Source organism: Barbatula barbatula, assembly GCF_947034865.1.
Source record: "Barbatula barbatula genome assembly, chromosome: 19".
Lineage (NCBI taxonomy): Eukaryota > Metazoa > Chordata > Actinopteri > Cypriniformes > Nemacheilidae > Barbatula > Barbatula barbatula.
In genome coordinates, this window is record NC_136782.1 from 9,744,347 (window position 1) to 9,765,606 (window position 21,260).

Sequence of the window (21,260 nt, forward strand, 5' to 3'; positions counted from 1 at the left end):
AAGGTCTCGAATCGATGCGTTTGTTTAAGAGAATAATCCATATTGACAACGCTATTAATGATAATGTCTAACTTCTGCTATCCCGCCGCTGCGCATGTTTTTCCATTCACTTCCGCTCTACCACTTGGAAGCAAAAGGATACGTGGTTTTATTACTCTGACTGCATTGTTCTTCAAGCAGAATTATTCTTCATATTCAGTTAGATTGCCTTGAGGGTGAATAAAATATGGGAATTATTTTTCTCGGCTGAAGTATATCTTTAAACTAAAATCTGGTCTTCACCTTCAACAATGCCAACATCCATGTGTTGTATATGACCTAAACCAGCAAGGAACAGATTACTAGGAAAATACGTGCTATACGGGCAAGCTATAAAGACCACTTGCTTTTCATTTGAATTTCTCAAGATGTATTTTTCCATCCTTCATCCATTTGATTTCAAAGCCTCCCCCTGCTGGTCACCTTTGTGGCAATGCCTTTAGTTTAAACACTACTCAAAAACACTTATAAGTGCATTTATAGGAATCCGTAAGAAACGAGGAATAGAAAAACCCGCCCCATGCGTGGTGCATCAAGGAAAAAAAGAGTTTCGACATTAAAGATCTGTCTCAGAGTGGTTTGGCCATCGCACAACATCAGCTTCCTGGATGGGAATGAGTCTAACTCTATCCCCACACACACATACAAACATACACGCACTCAGGCTTACCCCACACTCTTAGGGCCTTTGCTTTCCTTTCACAGGGCCGTCCAATCATAATAAACGTTGGAAAGTCCTCTAATGAGATTCGGGCAAGCCTTGGGGATCTGCCTTCCAGAGCATGCCTGAGCACCTACATTGTAATTTTCCACGCACTGCACTCTTCCAGAAGAGATCTTAGAAAAGATGAGCCCTAACTACTGAACAAACTGTGGATCAGCCTCGGAGGAGACACAGTATACGCTTTAAACAATTTTAGTCTCAATGTTCTCTGTGCATGTGCTGTGTATTAATAATGTCCTTCAAAGGAATTTCACGTGAGTTGTGTGGCTGTTTTCACAGCTATGTAATGGAAATGATATGTGTTAGGCTAGAATGTGTAGCAAGTGTCAAATCTAAAAACCTATACGATTCTTCTTCAAGCGAAAATTGTAAGGTTTTGAACATAGAGGGTACAGTGGACAAAAATATAGTCTAATAGAATAAGAAAACATTGTGAAACTTTTTTTAAAGTTATTTTCAGAATAAACTTGTTGGGTATATAAATGCAAAACTCGCTGTTATGCTTGTCATTATCGTCTTTCCATAAGCGTGCGATTAACTAAATGGTATTTCATAGCAAACTGACTCAATAGAGTACCTTAAAGATTATGTATTTTTGCATGCAAAACCCATAAGCAAGTTAGCATAACTTATATTTTCTGTAATTTAATTACAGTTACTTCTGATGTAATTGAGCTAAATACTGTGTGATATGTTCATTGATTCTAAACTATTTAGAATCAAGGGAAAAAAATGTCAATAATAAAAGCATTGTTAGCACTGTTAAGGGATGATATTTGTCATTTATCGACATTATACTTTTTTTTAAAGTCATTTTTGTCACAACATGAGTTTGTTCTAACTTGCTCTTGAAGGACTTTAAAAACCTCCCTTCCCCCATGTGATGGCGTAAAGACCCCAGAATCCAAAGCAGGCCTACATTATCCAGAACTGTTGTGTATTCCTTCTTGAAGACTCTTGACAAATAATCAGGATATCTGTCTGATTTGCAACGCCTGAGGGGTTTGCTGGGGGAGGTGAACATCAACACCGTTGCCCCTCCTATGTTGGCAATATGAGCTTTGGGGTTGATACTTGTGAAGATAATTATGTTTACCACAGGCATTCGATTCTGATGATCTCTAACTACAGTCATGAATTGCTTTTTACTTTGTTGGATTTATCTCTATATATATCAATATATATTTTAAACACAAAAGTTTTCAGAAAAAAAAATATTTGAAAGGGATTGGTTTGACTGTACTCTTGGAGGGTCAACAAATGACTGCTCGTGTCGGAGGAAATTTGACACTTTAGATAATCATTAAATTCCAGTTTAACATAATGTCCTTTCAAGCAGCAGATTTATTTCCCAAGTTATCATTCTATAAACCAACCAACTTCCTGTAAAAACAAAATAATGACTCCAGCTCTGTGCTCCAGCTGGAACTCATTACAAACACGCTACTAATTCATTCCAGCGGCCAAGATTTGACACTAGTGGGCCATGCCCAGCAGGTACTGCGCTGGGATCAGAGGTCCCGACCTTTCCATTGCCCTCCAGGAGACCCCCTTGCCTCCGCACTCTTCGTAACAGCAATCCTGTTGATTCAATTAGAACCAGAGAACGTAGCGAGACTCCCAGACAAAAGGCTCGGAGCAATGCAGACTGTTCATAGAAGAGTCAGCAAGAAGCAAAGGGTCCGTATATCCGACCGTCCATCACTGCACAAATGTTCCATCACCATGGAGAAGCCAAATGGGATGACGGAGAGTGGCAAGGCAGATGGGTTGAGGGGAGATGGACAAAAAGGACATTCTTTTTTTTAAGAAGGGATCCTGGTGGATTCCAACAGTGGTTACATAAAATGACTCAGCTGGGAAAGACTCAGAGGCTGAGTGACTTCCAATGAAGGGATTATCACTGACAGCTTTTCATTAGGTAAACAGATAAGTATGTTTAGCTAGCTTGCAATCAAAAAAGCAATTCCTATTTAAAATATAGTCTCTTACAGGTCTAAACAAACAATCTATCTATTGTTATTTGTTTCTTTTCTTTTTTAATTTATTTGTTTACTTTTCTTTAATATTTTTTTTGATTAGATTTTTTATGTTTATTTTATGTATTTTTATTTACTGCATGTATTTTCTATTTTATGTATTTATTGTATCTTATTTTATTGTACGTATTTTTATTTTGTTTTATGTTTTCTCTATTTATTTGATTTTATATCTTATTTCATTAGATTTTTTTTATTCAAGTAAAGCTCTCTTACACTAGTTTACAAGTCACAGTAAGTGTGCCTGCAGCACTAGTGTAATGTTTTATCTAATGGAAATAGGTTTTTAAGTATTACATTTGGATGTTTTGGCTGACTGACTCCAAAGCTCATGTATCTGTATCTCTTTCTCATAACCACAACAATTGCATCCATCTGTTATATTACTTTTACTATAAACTTGAAAAAGTGAAATAGGAAAACATGTTCATTTCATCAAACAAACCAAATAACATAACAGTTCCATTTTCCACCACCCAAAAATGTAATAAACTCCCACTCCTTCCCCCATTTCTCAAATCCTCTTGATATCCCTCTACGGTTTGTCCCCCTCTTTTAATCAAGCAAGGGAATTACCAGGGGAAGTGATTAGGTACAGGTCTTTAGTTTTTTCTTTTTCTTTTTAAAAGTGTAATCCTTTCAGCACCGTTAAAAGAAAGACTGCAGATATCCAGGCATTGTGCACCACTTTCTCTCTCTTTTACAAAGACACTACTGCCTGGCTCCCTTTTGTAATAAGAGTGGCAAATTAAATGTTATTGTTTGGCACTTTTAAATGCATTTTTTCCCACCCACCCCTCAACCCAGGGTCCACGGATTTATCCTGTTCAACATCTCTACGACCCACATAGAGGACAAAACCCATTTTTCCTGTCAATCAACAGGTTAAACAGAGCTCTCATTGCCAAACTATAGCTTTGTTTTATTACGTCATATTTTTAACGGTACACGAATGAAGACTGAGATGCGACCCAATCTCTCCAAAGCTCCATGATAAATAACTTAAAAGACCAAATAGTTTTGTGATTGAAGTTATTGTTGACCTTACAATGTCCCACAATTCCTGTCCAGTACACTAAATAGGGTTTAATGAGACGGCCCGTGAAGACATTGCAGTAAGTCGAGCACTTAACCCAGTTGAGTGTTTTGGTGGGATTTTGTGTTCCTCTGGTTGCATTCACAAACCAGCTGCAGCTCGTCTCACTGACTCGAGTTCCCATACACCCCTCAAACCCCCACCCCAACCACCAGCAGCGCTCGAGCAGTGCTCGGGAGGGCAGGATACTGGCCCGGTGGGTGCGGAGAAAGACACATGAGTGGGTGGATTGTATTGTCCTGCTGTAGTTTATCATTTTTGTGCTCCGTTGTGTATTGATTTTAAGTGAATGCAAGTTAGCCAAAGGAATGCGGAATAAAACGCATTTAAAAGCAGTCTCACAGGCGACTGGCAGATGGGCTCTTTGCTAACAGGGCAATCTTTCTTCCAGGAGACATTGTTATGAAAAAGACTGTTGAAATGAGCTAGCTTTAAAACAAAGCCTGTATTAAAATGAAGATTACATTATCTAACAGTTGTTTATGTTCCCCTGATGCAATTTTTATATAAAATTTGGGAGAAATATTGTTCATAGAATGAAACTCATAAGTCATATACTTAATAGTTCATCTCAAAAACAAATTATATATATATATATATATATATATATATATTATATAATGTACTGACACAATGTAAAATTAAAATCAGCATTAAATCACAAATGTGCTATTCTTTTTTTTTTACTTTTCAGGGATTTGTTATATTATGTTTATATGATTAGTATATATTTTTTCAATTGGCTCAGTCATTTAAAAATGGATCAATTGTGGCAACAGTCCAGACATGAAGATTTACAAAACTGAGCCAACTGAGAAATTCAGATGCAACAATTCACTAGAAAATTCTGAGATTAAGAAGACTGAAGATTACAATGTACAGTAACAATTTAACTTTTTGCACCTAAGCAATCTACAAACAGTTGGAGAACAGTCTTATAAATAATGAAACAATGCTAATTTGGCCCAGAACAGTAAGTAACAAAAAAAAGACTATCACAATATCTCAATACTACACCAACTGTGTTTGTGTACAAGAAAGGCAAACAAACTGCCATAAAAAAAAAGAGTTGCTACATATCGGTTCAAAAGTAACCAAAAAAGTCCACAAACTTTTATGGTTTGCTTGGACATGATGTGTTTGAAGTTGGCTGTTTTCGGGCTCAGCTGCAGACCCTCTTGTCTAGGCTATTCCACTAACCCTTTCATGACATCTTAGGAGAAGAGAGACAGCTGGCGCTCTGGATGAGGGCGTTTATTTACCTCCGCCGGCAGCAAAGGAAAAACCGCTCCACAATAGAGAGCATATGAATGGCCTCTCACTGGGGAAGCCTTCCTAAAGTTCTTTATGCGGGCCTTCCATTTAAGACCGCACTTTTTTTGTTTGTTTCTTATAGCAGCCGAAGAAGGTTTCTGGGACAAATAATCGAGGGGAGAAGAGAGCACGACCTTACACACTAGATCTGTCTGAAAACGTGGGGAAAACTACAAATGAGTTACAAAATAACAGCCTGGCTATAGGGAAAGAGCATGTGGTGTTTCATCTCACTGCATGGCTTTTTATTTACGGATTCACACAAAAGTCATACATGAGAACTTGTCATTCTGCATAAAAAACTTTCATGTTTCTTGTCCAGATCTCCCTTTAAATGTTTCTGAATTATTATTATAAAACTGTGCGTTCATATAAGAAATATTAGTGCAAAGACTATGGCAGTATATATATTTACAGTAGTTAAAGATGTCCTGGTATATTTAATATATTCTATGCATCAATGCCAAAATGCAAAAAAGAAACTTTTTAATTTTTTTAACAATCACGCTACATTATTATTGGCCATAGATAAAGCGAATCTACATGTATACTAAAAGAAGTCAGGAATACTACATATTATATAATACAAGTATTTCTTCACTATTCAGAAGTATCTATTTTATGGAAGTCAGTACATTTCCCAATTTATTTCTGTTAGCCAGACAAACATTTGTATTTTTAAATCCTTCTTTTGTTTAATATTTATAATTTTGTCCAGATATGTGCAGTAACAACAAACAGACACAGTATACAGAAACCAAGCTGTCCCATGACCTGATTTCAGACAGTTATCAATTTTACAAACAACAAAAACAACCAAAGCTTTGATTAAGCGAGGTACCTCGCTGTAAAGACATCTTGGAATAACTGAAGTGCAAGAAGCTTGTTCTTTAAGCTTGTTCATTAAAGAAAAAACCCTTGAGGTTTTCACTCTGTCTGGAGGTATTTGACGAGGTTGATAAACGCTGCCCTCTTCTGGTGTACAAAATAACCCATATTTATATCTAAACACTTGAAAACTAAAACCATCTCCCAATTCACCTTAAAAAACAAACCGTTGCTTACAGTTTAAGAAAGGAAAAATAATTTATTTTGTAACATTTACGATTAAATAATCAATCAGATAAATGGTGACTTGCAAATTGTCTGTGTTAGGGTTTAGATTGCTGTAGTTATTGGTTGAAAATGTACAGAAATGATTGTGAGAAAATACATCCAACATTTAACATCAAATATTTCTTATTGTCTTAAATAGTCAAAAGTGTATGAAATATAAAACAGCCAGACTATCATATTTTTTGAAAATATCCACCCATTATCATTATTATTAATTTACTGTAATGAAGAGGTAGAGCATGACATGTTTTATCATTATCACTAAAAACTTTCAATGTAAGGGGTTTGGAAAATTAGGGTATACATGCATCAATAACAAATGAATGAAATATAAGAAAACAGCAATTGTATAAACCTTCTCACTTAAATGTAACAGCGCTGTCTTAAAAATAACATTGTAAAGAGCCTATCTGATGTAAACATTCAGAATCTTGTTTCTTGTAATTCACATTGAAGTTGATGAAACATGACTGTTCCTAGTTTGCTTAGTCCATTCTAGGTTTTCTGAATGACAACCTGAAATTTACCTACAAACAACAAACGTGTAAAAAGAAAGTGAACACATGTCACAAAACCTTGAATAAGCTTTCATTTATATGACACTTTAAACAGCCCCAAATACTTGTAATGTTACGTAGGTTAAAATAACATGTTTGTAAAGAGAGCACACACTTACATGATGGCATTACAGATACCTCTGCAGTCACTACACCCTCCAAGCCCAGATTGGACAGAGCTCCCCGAATCATACCACAAGAAAATGCTAAATACTACAGAGAAAAAAACCCAAAAGAGATTATTAATCTGATCTAAAAAACGATACAAATTGTAAAAAATATAAAAACATTATAATGGCAGAATGTGCAATATACTAATGTATAAACCTAAACATAATAGAGAGATTCTTACTTTAGGGGCATCTTCAAGGTATTGCTTTCCTATGGAAAACTGTGTCAGCAATGCAAATGTATTGTCCTGTAAGACAAACGTGCCCTGCAACAAAAAAGAGAGAGAAACAAACAGATGATAATCGTAGCTAAAATGCCACTTCATTATTATTGCATCGCTTTTAAAAGTCAGACCTGATGGTTGGTCCTCAAGTTGTCGATTTGTTTTTTAAAGATGGTGCTCCAGAAGTCCTTACAAACAAACTTCATAATGTCCAAGTCATCTTTGAAACTGGGGCAGTCTTTTGTAAACCTTTCGATCAGACCTTGACCAACTCTGAAGCCCATTGCTTCTAGAGTAGATACACAGGTCACCCTTTCCTAAGGAAAGTAAACATAAGCAGTTCAAAGAAAATTTGTATATATATATAAATATATATGTGTATGTGTGTGTGTGTCTATAGATATGATTGATTACACCAATTTTATTGCTTTCAATAATATTGTTATTCAATAAAATAATTATAGACAAATAAATAAAAAAGCCATTTTATGAGCAATAGAAACAATAGAATTTGTACCAATATGTTGCAATCATAAGCACACTTGTCATATGTTACCTTGTCAATGTCCTCCCGGGTCGCCTGCTCTTTGTAAACGTGAGCCACGATCTCCATGTGGAGGAATTCAAACAAAACATCATCTGCCATAGCTGAAATAATGAGTAAAAGTCATGCGGAAATGATCACAATATATACGTGCACAAAACGCTAAAATGACGCACAGAAATAATATATAGCATAACTGCTGTTTCTATTGGATTGTATTTACCTGCATTCATCTAATGATGTTACTGTAATGTTTACACTGTAACGCACTGTCAAACTGACGCCTGCTAGCATGCTGCTCCCAGCTGTTAGCATGGATGTTAAGCATGTTGTTATACCGACACCGGATTTTATGTTATTTAAAATGTTATAACACAAAACCCCAAGAACATTTTTCTATAATAAAATGGCGTTTAACGTTAGATCATCGGAACATTACGTGAAAACAGCTACTCAGCTGCAAAAATTATGTTACACTACCTTTAATGATAAAACTTGACGTTGCTTAATCGTATCTTGTAAATGTAAAAACACTTAAAATACTTACTGCTTGTAAGTTGCTTTAGTCATGAAATAAAAATACATTTATAAAGAAGCAGCTACACAGATAATATCCGTCATCTGTTGTTTCACTCGGTTGTAGAGTTGACAGAAATAACCGTTACTGCCACCTCGTGCTGCGGAATATTACTGCAACAACTCGCGTACTGCAAACGGTTTGCTGCACACTATTTCTAAAGATCATGCAACAGTAAGTAAATTACATATTATAAAATACAAATCTTTTCAAATCTGGGGAGTTGTGTAGGGTTATAATCTCGGAAAAAACATTTGCAGTTTGGTAATGTCATGTTATGTTATGTTGTTATATGAAAAACAAATATGAAAAGGCAGGTTGACCTATTTACACTAGAAAGAAAAGTTTGGGGGGGAAGTTGTGCACATTAATCTGGGAACGAATGCTGATCTGCATGAAGGCTGTATGGCTGCATACATAATTTGATCAATGTAGTAATTCTATCACTACAGGGGACCAAGACCACATATGTCATACTAAAGACCACCTGTGTAGAATTATAATATAATAATAGCATATTATTGTAAATAAAAAGACATCTACTTTTTTCATCATTATAATTTTATCATTCAAACATAAAACATACCAGCTTAATCAAACCATATGCTGCATAATTTCACTTTTCATCCCATATTTTGCGGGTGTTTTTTTTGTAAAACTTTGAGTCACACATAGTGAGGAAAATGCACAATGACATCATATGCTAAAACAGGTTTTGTACCTGTTCGAAACATCCCTGGTCTATTCTGCTTTAAGAGATAAAGAGCATCTGCAAAGTATCATGGCAAATATTAAAAGAATTGGTTTATCATTAGAGGCAAGCAATTATTGAGTTATCAAATCAATAGACTTATCAAGTGTATACTAAACTACATGAGGTACATGTTAAAACCATCCTTAAAAGTTAAAACTTGCACGTATGTCTAAAGGGAAAAATACCCCAAACCTAACTGGAAGAAATTCAATTTTTACGTATCTGCAGTCTTTCCACTGACCAATATATTTCATTACAGGCAAAAAAGCTCCCTTTGTCTGAACTGCAAATTCTAAACATTGAAGTTACTTTTCATCTATAATTCAGATCAACTGTTACTTTGAAATAAAAAAAGTAAATAAATATTGTAAGTCTATTGTTCTTTGTTCTACAAAAACGTATCGCTGATTAAAACATCAGAACACTGAATACTTTCCTACGAAAACTGAAAAAGTGCTAAATGTAGATGTCAAAAGTCTGACAAACTCAACCATGAATACTGATGTTTCAGGTGTTGTATCAAACAGCCTCTTAAAACATCTAATGGACAGAAAGCCTGTGTTTACTGTTTCTAAATGATAAAGAGTCCCAAAAGAGAAGCATTCAATTGTGATGACACAATCCATTCTGTAAAGCAGAGTTCTTGGTTGATGATGACATCTCTAAAGAAGGTGGGCTGCTGTTATTGTACACCTCCGTTGTTTGAGAGTTCTGAGTCTCACCGCTTGACTCATCATCAGCAGTGGGTGATTTATGAACCTCCAAGACAGATACCTTCCAAGAAGAAGGTGTAGGTTCTGTCTGGGGCATGGGTAACTGGGCACATGACTGAAGCGTCTGTGTTTGAGTCTGCTGCATTTGCCCCAGGATCCTCAGCAGGGCATCTTGAACCTTCTGGCTGATGGAGGAGTCCGTCTCAGTAGATTCAGGCTTAGGTTGGTGGTTCCTGGTGAAATTGGAGAGCTGCTCCAGGACCTGTATCTGACGATCCATCATGCCCAGCATGGTGCAATGGAAGGCTTTTTGTTCTGCCACCTGTTCTCCGAGGCGGTGGTTCAAAATGGTGAGCTGCTGCAGGATGAGGCTGCTGGTGTCCTCTGATGTTCCCGCTGAGAAATATAAACACGAACATTGTTACCACAGTCTTGCATTATGCTAAGAACAAGTGTGAAGAACATTTTTCTGTTCGCCTGAATCTCCATAAGTGCTACCATTTGAACACAAGAACTTAAAAAGCATTTCACCTGGAAAATCATCTTGGCTGCAGTCAGCAGCCTCTCTCGTACTTTCCATACTGTTGGGATTGCATAGGGATGGTGGTAGATTCTTCACTGCATAGAGATATTCTCCTGACAAACCAAGAGTCATAACCTCATCTGGTCCCAGAGCCCAGCTCGGAGGTTCAGAGCTCGCCACATCTTCTGGATTCTCATTGTCGTCCCCGTCAGTGTCTAATTTAGGAGTCATGTTGTCAGGCTCAGATTTAGGGATAATGCTTTCAAGCCATGAATCTGGAAGAGCAGAAAACAGCAATTACATCTATTACAGTTATGACAACATTTTGACTAGAAATCTTTAGTCATTCAGGCAAATATAGTAGACTATAGTATAGGTTATTAGCAAGTGTATCTCTAGAAAAAAGGAAACCATAACCTCATGCAAAATGAAAATTCATCTTCATTTACTTCATTTACCCTCATGACATTCCAACACACATACAGCCGCGAAAAGAGACCATTTAAAAACATTCTGAATTTACTATTCCTAGTTATGTGTTTAGGTAAAGTTCTTTTTGTTTCGTTCTGTGAACTAGTAACAATATTTCTACCAAATTTCAAATAAAAATATTGTTTCTATTTGCAGAAAATGAAAACTTGAGAAACGGTTCAAAATTACAGGTAGATGCTCTGTATTTTTTCAGACCTCAATTACTGAAAAGAAAACAAGTTCATATTGACTTTTAAAGGCGCAGTTTTTGATTTACAGCGGCCACTAGCGTTGTATTATAGATTTGCAACGAATATGTCAAAACACAACGGTGGCAAAAATCAGCGCGTCTTCTCATGTTGACGCAGGGGAGAAATCATGCAGGCATTAGAAAGACTCTAGAAAGAGGGATGTCTTATTTATAACATAAAATAAGGTCTTTGGATTTTATGTACAAAATAAGTATATAAAAGCCAGGAGGAGCTAGGATTTGCGTTAATATTTTATACTCATAAAATGTATACTCGGATATACTCATAGTTATCTATGGAGATATTTTGTGACGGAGCAGTTTTCAGCGTCATTTGTTTATCCGGAACCGCTTTAATATTGTACTGGTCCAGATACTTGAGAGAGAACGAGAGTGGGGAGAGAAAACGGGCGCCACAGAGTTGTTTGTCCATTTAGGGTTTGATTTTGTTGAAATTCAACAGACTGACTGGAATGGCCACAATGCATCTAAAAATGCTGATTAAAAGAACATTTGGAATGGTCTCTTAATTTTATCCGCAGCTGTATTTCTTTCTGAACATTATGTTATATAAGTTGTTGAAAAATGTTCATACTGCTCTTCTTCATACAGTGAAAGCCTTTGGGAACTGAGGTCACACTCCAAAACATGACATAACTGCATAAAACTACAATATGCCATAGCACGTATGCGTTGTTTTTTTAAGTCACTCAATAGCTTTGAGGGATAAACTGAACTGTGTGACTTATATATTGTATATCTTCAAAAGCCTTGGAATATAGCATAACATTTTTATTGAGATCTTTTGGATGTTTTATGATTTATGACCGAAAAAGTGTTCCTCGCTATTCTGGGAAAAGAGCAATCCCCTCTCGATCTTATTTTGAGTTCCACATGAAACAATTAAGTAATTCAGCTCGGGAACGACATGAGGGTAAGCAAACAAAGTGTAAAATCAATCGAATCTTGCAAAGAGTCAATGACAACTGTGAAACGGTAACAGTACTGTCTGTGTGGTCATCCAGGTCCACGAGTGACCGTCCTACAGGATCATCTGCGAGCTCATCCTCCTCATTTGCAGCCTTGGGTCTGCGCACCAACATGCGATCCAGCATGTGGAAATATCTGAAAGTCTCAATGGCGGAGAGGCGTGCGGCGGGACTTCGGTAGCTCGCCAGTTTAATCTTGCGGTACTTGTGTTTAAGGCTTTTCCACCGGTTGCGGATCTGGGTGACGGTGAAGTGGATGCCGCGTTTGGTGAGATTCATTCGGAGGCGGCGGAAGAGAGACTCGTTGCGCTGGCGTTTTTTATCCAGCTCGTGGACCAGACCCATTCGCTCTATGAGTGCCAACATGGCAAACGTGTCGGGTTCAGTCCACCACTTGTTGGGTTTCTTCTCGTTCAGGTTCATGATGTCCTCTCTGTATGAGCCTCCTAAACAAGCAACCCATTGGGTGCAGGACTTTGGAAAGAGGTTTGAAGAGTTTGATGTTAAAGAACAAGCTCAAATGATTCAACTCCTGTTGACAGTGCAATGACTCATTGGTCTTTAAATATTGCTCATAAACAATAAACATATTTACTTTAATACTCATATTGACTTTTTTTAAAAGCTTGATATATTTCAACAGTTTATAATTAATGTATAATTAACGTGAGACATAACATTACTGATTTGGAGTGGTTTCTGATCACATCCTTAATGAAAATGAACAACCGTAAACGTTTTATTTCACGTTATAGTAAGCATATTAATAACAAACAAGTAAACAATTTGCATAAATTCTGATAAATCCTTCAATGACCTTATAAATGCACGACACTCAATGAAATCCATGTGAATTAACAACTTTGAAAACCAATGACTCGTGAAGCGAATCGATTCGCTGTCCACCTAAAGATTCACAGCCTTCCTTCCCTAAAGGAAACCAAGTAATATGCATCACCACTATACATTTCTGAATGAACATTATTAGTAACTATTACGATACGTTGAATATAAATCTCTGCAAAGACCATAAATATACCGACACCTTTATATATGGTAAAAACGAACCAACACAGACCTGTTCAGTTTTAGGCCTCCTGTACGTTACGCACCGTAGTGAAGAAAAGGTTCATCTCAAACGCCTCCGCATCGACAGAACTGCGGTCACTTCGCCAAATGACAGATCGCGTAAAATATCGCGCAAAATATTGTCAACGCGCCCAATGTAAGCCAGGATGTCTGTTACGTTGACGTGCTCTCGACTGCTTTGATTTTCAGCTTACGGCCCCACTCATAAATTACATGGTTATTTGACGTGAAATATGTTTTTCTGGACACTAAAAACATCTGTTTACTTCATGGTGAGCCTTTTCCTCTTAAGAAATAAAGTAGGCGGGAGAATGGCAATCGGTGCCAATGGGAAATCTAACATGGGCGGGACTTCGTGGTCCGGGAGATGTCGCTTCTTGTTTAGCCAGGATGCGACTTATTTCCTTTTTCCATTTTCGATGTCATTTAGATCATCTTTCATATTTCGGGGCAATTATTCACACCTACTGAAGCGTGACACGTGTTCTCAGCGCTCATGGAAATGGACCCCTCGTGGTTACTGCCAAAACAATTATACAGATTACACATTTCTGCGTACATCATATATCATCTCTGGGTCTTAATCGAATCGGTTTTGTTTATAGTGTATAATATATTTAGAAAGGCAAAAACTTAAGAGTAATTTAACGTTGCTCAGTGGAATATTTGCCTTTCTGAGCCGTCATGCGCCCCCTGTTGGAATATAGACAGCGTCTCGAGCAAAACATCCACCAGCTTTGCCTCTCAATGGTTATTCTGCTCCGGCTTTTGGATGCTCATTATTGCCACCTGCTGTGTCGGAGTATAAGATAATATATTATAAATCAGAAGTTTCATTGGGACACACACACATACACACACACACACACACACACACACACACAAGTAATGTACTGTGGTTTATGTGTGTATATTTAAAAAGACAAATACAGAAAACGTTTTGTGTACTGTAGTAAGATATACATTGTAAAGAGTTTAAAAGTACAAGGAAAGTTCAAAGTCTGTTTCAGCTACAGTGGAAAAGATCAACTGCAGTCCATGCTCTATGAAATGATACAATATAATTCAATTCAAACATATTTGTTAAGCATATTTGACACTGTTTACATATGCAGATTTTTGACAGAAATGCAATATAATATACATGACTATATTTTTAGAGGTGTATAAAGACGAAGCGTTGTATTAAATGAGCTATTTCTATCTACATACACTGCGGGTCCCCTTAAATGGAATTCATCATGTTGTTTCTACAGCCCTAAACGGACAAACCGTTCTATGGAGCGCGTTTCTTAAATAGGTTATCTCCCTTGGGAAAGAAGTGAAAATGTGACGACATCTAAATTCTGTGTCAGCCAACATAGTGCTTCAAAAGGGAGGGGTGGAGTGAGCCGTTGGTTGAAATTTGCATCCTTACAGCTAGATGCTGTTAAATTTCATACACTGGACCTTTAAAGTAGCCTACAGCAGGCAGTGCACATTTGGTGGTTTCCTTTATTTGTTAAATAACACTGGACCAAAATATGTTGTCCTGTTTTTACTAAAGCGTACCTCAACCAACCAATTGCTGGTTAATATGGATTAAATCTGATCTGATACTTCATACATTTATTCTTATTACTAGTGTAATGCGTTTGCAGTATTATGTACAGTGACTCAAGACGAATTTGAACCAAAAGAATACGTTTTTGAGCATTGGAAATAAAATATTGCGTTACACTGTTACTTCTCTACTATCAACTGTGAGCCTTCATTTTGTCATGCAATTTAACAATTTCGTAAACACTGAGTTCAGTAGGGGTTTCTCATGTTGCAGTGACGGGAATGTTGTGTAAAAAGGGCAATGATGCGTAAAAAATCTGTTAAGATAACAAATTGGGTTGGGCATCCCTTTCCTCATTTCTGCACAGTGATCATGTTTGTTTCTCAATAAGGTCAGTTCTTTACAGTTGACTCATAAATTAATGATGGTAAAGAGCAGATTCTTCTTATCTGTGTCTTTCAAGTTAATTATTGTCTTAACATTGTTTAAAACTGGGTTCTGGAGTTTCTGTTCATAACTCTGCAGATATGGACTCAAGAGTTGGTGTCTGGTTGTGGATGCTGCTGTCATCCACCTGCTCTGGAATTAAACTGGAGGAAAATGGATACACGGATATATTGGTGGCGATCAGTTCAACAGTACCGGAGGACATCAGAATCATTGATAAAATAAAGGTGAGTTTTCTTCTTATCAATGACGTTTATAAGTAATATTGTATTTCCTTCCTATCCATTTTTAGTTATTAAGAAAAATGATGAATTAAATTAATAATTTAATTGGAATATACAGGCATTGACAATAACTGATTATTGATATTCTGTTAATTTTGAGCGCTGAACTTGTGTTGAGTGTTAAAAATACATCAAATTTAAGATGAATTTAACTGCTAGCATTCGTTTAATTTTATTTATTTATTTTTGTTTTCTATTTATTTTCTCAAATAGACATTGTGACCAATTTTGTGGGTCATGATAGTATTGTATTGTACATTGGATATTGTGAAAGCTAGATGATATATGAATTGACAGTATTTCAAGCGAGACTTGTTTTTTAATATAAATACATTTGCAAGTTCATTGTTATTTGATCTCTTTTATTGGACAGGACATGTTTACTGAGGGCTCTCCGTATCTTTTTGAAGCAATGGAGAAAAAGGTCTATTTCAAAGACATTACAATATTAGTCCCACCTCAATGGAGAAGCGCAGAGTTTAACAAATCAAGAACAGAATCCTTTGAGAAGGTACAGAACATTTGGACGTATTGTCTTGTTTGGACAAAATAAATGTTTCTGACACAAACTGTTAATCAAATGCAGGCCAGAATAAGAATTGATAATCCGGCACGTGGTGATGATCCGTACACCAACCAGTATGAAGACTGTGGATCAGAGAGTCAATACATCCACTTCACCCCAAACTTCCTCCTAAATGACAAACTCCTTCAGGCTTATGGATCAAGAGGTCGCTAGTCAACCATTTTTCATGAAATTATTCAAACTACTGTATGTGCTATTTAATTTTCTGAAATGTTTTTATTTGTTTGTTTGTAGGAAGGGTTTTGGTTCATGAATGGGCTCATCTGAGATGGGGAGTATATGATGAATACAATGAAGACAAGCCATTCTACTTTTCTAATGGCGTTCAAGCTACAAGGTTATAAACCAATAACTGATTATGAAAAAGAAACCAAATTATTATAATTTAGAAAGGATGACCAACATTGTCTATGTGTTTATTTATAGATGTAGTAAACACATTACAGGCCAGTATTACGATTACTCTTCTGGCGTTCTTCAGTCGTGTCTCCTTGATCCTCAAAATTCACTACCTACCAAAGAGTGTCAGTTCTTTCCAAACAAATATCAAAACACAAAAAGCTCCATAATGTATTTACCAAGTGTTGATTCTGTAAGTATTCATTTCAGTGACATTTACAGAAAATAACCATAAGAGTCTCGAGAGAATAAATATTGATTTATTTTGATCAATTTTTCAGATAGTTGCGTTTTGTCGAGAAGACGAACACAATGGTGCGGCCCCAAACATGCAAAATGAGAAATGTGGAAATAAAGCTACATGGACAGTAATATTTGAGGATTCAGTGGACAGTGATGCCCTTCAATCTCTAAAACCGCTGGAATCCCCTCCACCAGCCCCATCTTTCACTATTGTGCAGAGAATGCAACGTGTCGTTTGTCTCATCCTTGATGTCTCAGGAAGCATGCAAGTATGTGGCAGTAACATATATTCAACATGAAGTGTCATTTTCTGCCATTGGTCAGAAAAACTGATAAATCCTCTCTGAGCTGACATTGCAAGAATTCATATTTTTACATTGACAGAGTTTTCAACATTTTTCCAACTAATGTTTTGAAATTAGCATGACATTTATTTTGATGATGTAAAAATCATTTTCAAGGGCTCTAGGATTATTCGACAGCGGCAAGCCGCCACACATTTCATACGGCACATCATTGAGGATGAAGGCAAAGTGGGAATCGTAACCTTCAGTACTTCTGCTTCAACTCTTAAACCCTTGACTCTTATTGACAGTGAGACCACAAGAGAGAGTCTTATCCAATCGTTGCCAACACAAGCAGGTGGATCTACAAACGTCTGTACTGGCCTCAGTAAAGCCTTAGAGGTGACCTGTAAATTATATTCATATACCTTTTAATGTTTGTGTGATTTGTATAAATATTCAATGCAAATGTATTTATTTTTATAACCATCAGGTGCTTAAAGCAGATAATAAGGATGCATTTGGAGATGAAATCATTTTTCTCACTGATGGTGAGGCAACAGACAACATCAATTCATGTGCTCCTACTGCTATACAGAGTGGTGCCATTATACACACTTTGGCTTTGGGTAAAAACGCCGATGTAGCACTGCAGGATATGGCGAACAAGACCGGTAAGTGTGATAACATGAAAATCATGTGTCTAACAGATGCAAACACCAAACAAAGAATCAATAACTTCTAACACCAACTGTTGATTTTTAATGGTTATATGACCATATATGGCCAATCCCCTCCCCCAAGGTTGTCACACAATGTATGAAAATCAAACTTTTCAAAATATTTTGTCTTAATTTTTGTCAATCGAATGCTAAATTTCTCTTTTGTTCCATTTTGAAATTAGACGGGAAATTTATCATAGCCACTGATGATATCACCTCAAATCTGTTAGTGGATGCATTTGCTTCACTTACAATACCAACTGGAGACTACACGAAAGAACCAGTTCAGGTTTGGCATGTTCATAATTTTTTTATTTACATATATATATGCTTTAAATAATTTATATAATTTGATTGTATATGCTTACAGCTGGAGAGTACGGGAAAGAAAACAGCTGACTGGTTCAATGGAACAGTGTCATTGGATTCGACCGTCGGTAACAAAACCAGCTTTTTAATCATCTTTGAAATCCGTGCACCTACTGTGTATATACAGACGCCAAGAGGGTCCATCTACGGTCAAGCAGATATGAGTGAAGATCCATCAGCAAAGACACTCACACTAAAAATTCCAGGAACTGCAGAGGTATGAAGACTTTAATAGCTATAAAGGAGTTATGGCTGAAGTTTATTGTTCAAACCATAAGCTTCCAAACATAAGTGTGTCTATAATATAATAAAAAGGCATTGAGGGCAAATGCCTTGAATAGTCATTAACAAAAATGATTAAAATAGATAGAGATGTTAATGAATAATTTAGAAAATACAATGTGTGCTTTGTCAAAGTCTTAAAAGTTTTGTGTTATCTTTGCTGTGTTTGGTAGTCTGGAGACTGGAAGTACAGTATTCTGAGTGGACAACTTCAGTCTTTGACTATAACAGTAACCAGTCAAGCAGCTCGCTCTGATGTTCCTCCTATCATTGTCAAAGCCCATGTGAATCAGCAGCTAATCGATGGCAGTAAACCCGTGATTGTGTTTGCTGAGGTTAGTCAGAATTACAGACCTGTAATAAATGCTGAAGTGAAGGCCACACTGGAGCCAGAAACTGGGCTTCCAGAACAATTAGAGCTACTTGATAATGGAGCAGGTAAATTACCCAAAATCCTTTTCTCAAGCGCAAACACATGCTAAAATATAAATCAACAAACTGTAAATCTTTATCTGTAATAGGAGCTGATGCTTTCAAAGATGATGGGATCTATTCCAGATATTTCACAAAGTTAGTAAAAGGCAGAATCAGCTTGAAAGTGAGAGTAAAGAATAAAGACGGACTATCCAGATTTATTCTCCACAGAAAGAGCGGCGCTCTATATGTACCTGGATACGTGGTGGATGGTAAACTATCATCAATATCACACAATGTTGCTTCATACTGGCAGTAGTTCTAGTAAAAATATTGTGAAACGTGGCATTGCATGGCATCTTTTTCATTTCTATTTTTAGATAAGGTGGAGCTGAACCCTCCGAAGCCTCCGGTTCCTGAACAACCACTTGTGGAAGGAAATTTTAGCAGAACAGCCACTGGAGAAAGTTTTCAGGTGTCTATTTCAAATCCACCAAATTATCCTCCAAACAAAATCACAGATCTTAATGCTGAAATCCAGGAGAACACTGTACTTCTCATCTGGACGGCTCCTGGTGAAGACTTTGACCAGGGAACAGGTAACGCACATTTTGCTGTAAAAATAAACGTTTTTTTAAATGTGTAACTTCATCTTGAGGGCTGAAATAAATATTTTGAAATTACACTAACCTTATTGTGCATTAACCTTATTATATATAAATATTTATTTTAAGCTAAATCCTATGAGATCAGATGGAGCGATGACCTTGAAATGCTTCGACTGAACTTTAGCGATGCTTCTTTGGTCAACACATCCACCGTCTCACCAAAGGAGGCTGGATCAGCAGAACAACACTCATTTAATATGACAATTGAGAATGGTACCACACTCTTCTTTGCTCTTTGCTCTGAGGACAATAGTGATGCAAAATCTGAAATATCCAACATTGCTCAAGCATCAAAGATCCTGTCTGCTCCCAAACCCCCAGGAATCTCAAATCCGGGCCTGAATTTGACAGTTATTATCATTTCAGTTTGTGTGGCAGTTATAGTGGTATGTTTGATTGTCGCTGTAACAGCATGGGCAGTGAAACGAAGAAAGCATGTTAATGCGTAGTCAATAACAATCTAATGCAAACTATTGTCAAAAACATAATAATTTCAACAAGAATAGTTTTTTTTATTTTAATTTAATATAAAAAAAATCTTAAGGTTCTGTACTGGTGTTTTACTTCTTTTTAATAAACGTAATTCTTGTTTCTGTACTGCAAAAGGCATTTGATTAAATTTGCTTCAATGTTAAGTGAGTTTTTCTTGGATCAAGTTTTTCTTATTGTTTGCCAGAACTGACAACAAAATAAACCAGTTCATAGTCTATAAGAGGCCACTAGATAAACCCGTTTAAAAATGAAACAGAAAAATGTTTATCAAGCAATAACACACATGAATAAATGTAAATAGACCAATGATGTTGAGTTTCATACACTGATTCTTGTTGTTTTATTAAATCAGCAAACTAACAGTTTAAAAAATGAGATCATATTGTGTTTTAGCATCACTGTTTAAAACTCACACAGTGGGATCACACAATATTCACAAATAAGTTGAACATTACAATGAAGATTAGAGATGTTTTGATGCTAAGCGACTTGCAATGCCTTCAAGCTAGATATTTTATCAGTATGTGCTCCCTGTCAATCATGACCTTTACTCTTCTAAAGCACAAGGAACTTGAAGTGTGTTATTTCTGCAATCAGGGGCAATTGTATAAAGATGATTATACCTGCTTTTGAGCAAACAGATAGCTTTTGTGCAGTGTTATCACATTCAGATTGCAAGTGACGTTTGTTTGTTTTATGTTGTTACTGTTAAACCATCCAGGCTAACGTCCTGAAATTAGTTTAATAAGTAATGTTGAAATGTATTTTGATGATATATAATTTAGTTCAAGGGCTCTAGAAGTACTCGGGAGCAGCAAGCCACCACACATTTCATATAGCAGATCATTAAAGATGAAGGCAAAGTGGGAATCGTAACCTTCAGTTCTTCTGCTTAAAAGTGATAGTTCACCCAAAAATGAAAATTCTGTCATCATTTATTCACCCTCTTGTCATTTTAAACCTTTATGACTTTCTTCCGCAGGATATTTTGAAGAAGTTCGTAACCGAACAGCACTGGCCCCCATTCACTTGTTGTATTAATACTTTGTATCAATATCAGTACTTTGCATTTCTTCAGGTGCTTAAAGCAGATAATAAGGTTGCAATAGGAGATTCAATCATTTTTCTCAGTTTCTTTTAAACCCCATTACCAGTAATTCAATGTCAGTTTATTATCAAATGTGAATTATTTTATGTTAGAATTAGAAGAGAAATGTTTAATAGCCACTGATGATATCACCTCCAATCTGTTAGTGGATGCGTTTGCTTCACTTATTATACCAACTGGATAAACGTTTATTGAGCATTTTGTTATGTTCATGTTTTCATTTTATTGTA

The 21,260-nt window shown here is 36.4% G+C and overlaps 3 protein-coding genes across 7 annotated transcripts; 1 reads left to right on the plus strand and 2 right to left on the minus strand.

The window, feature by feature from the left end:
* Positions 1-5,429: 5,429 nt before the first annotated feature.
* On the minus strand, positions 5,430-8,550 carry trappc6bl (trafficking protein particle complex subunit 6B, like). Of its 2 annotated transcripts, XM_079481291.1 has the most exons (7): positions 8,371-8,504; positions 8,047-8,128; positions 7,836-7,927; positions 7,411-7,596; positions 7,238-7,321; positions 7,005-7,098; positions 5,683-6,855 (listed from the first exon to the last, which is right to left on the minus strand). In XM_079481291.1, the coding sequence occupies exons 2-7, from the start codon at positions 8,054-8,056 to the stop codon at positions 6,824-6,826; spliced, it is 498 nt and encodes a 165-aa protein (XP_079337417.1). In that variant the 5' UTR covers positions 8,057-8,128; positions 8,371-8,504; the 3' UTR covers positions 5,683-6,823. The 2 variants fall into 2 exon arrangements, with proteins under 2 accessions (XP_079337418.1, XP_079337417.1); XM_079481292.1 differs by lacking the exon at positions 8,047-8,128 and having other exon boundaries at positions 5,430-6,855; positions 8,371-8,550.
* Positions 8,551-8,833: 283 nt separating this feature from the next.
* Positions 8,834-13,498, minus strand: LOC306908221 (uncharacterized protein). 4 transcript variants are annotated; one of them, XM_079480907.1, is made up of 5 exons: positions 13,179-13,478; positions 12,918-13,030; positions 12,118-12,574; positions 10,399-10,665; positions 8,950-10,263 (listed from the first exon to the last, which is right to left on the minus strand). In XM_079480907.1, the coding sequence occupies exons 3-5, from the start codon at positions 12,521-12,523 to the stop codon at positions 9,758-9,760; spliced, it is 1,179 nt and encodes a 392-aa protein (XP_079337033.1). In that variant the 5' UTR covers positions 12,524-12,574; positions 12,918-13,030; positions 13,179-13,478; the 3' UTR covers positions 8,950-9,757. The 4 variants fall into 4 exon arrangements, with proteins under 4 accessions (XP_079337031.1, XP_079337033.1, XP_079337030.1 ...); XM_079480905.1 differs by lacking the exon at positions 12,918-13,030 and having other exon boundaries at positions 8,834-10,263; positions 13,179-13,498; XM_079480904.1 differs by lacking the exon at positions 12,918-13,030 and having other exon boundaries at positions 13,213-13,495.
* Positions 13,499-15,254: 1,756 nt separating this feature from the next.
* Positions 15,255-20,063, plus strand: LOC306908958 (calcium-activated chloride channel regulator 4A-like). Its single transcript, XM_079482261.1, has 14 exons — positions 15,255-15,406; positions 15,837-15,974; positions 16,050-16,194; positions 16,284-16,386; positions 16,476-16,641; positions 16,730-16,960; positions 17,153-17,377; positions 17,469-17,649; positions 17,880-17,986; positions 18,068-18,283; positions 18,522-18,786; positions 18,870-19,034; positions 19,143-19,361; positions 19,497-20,063. The coding sequence occupies exons 1-14, from the start codon at positions 15,260-15,262 to the stop codon at positions 19,877-19,879; spliced, it is 2,691 nt and encodes an 896-aa protein (XP_079338387.1). The 5' UTR covers positions 15,255-15,259; the 3' UTR covers positions 19,880-20,063.
* Positions 20,064-21,260: the final 1,197 nt, after the last annotated feature.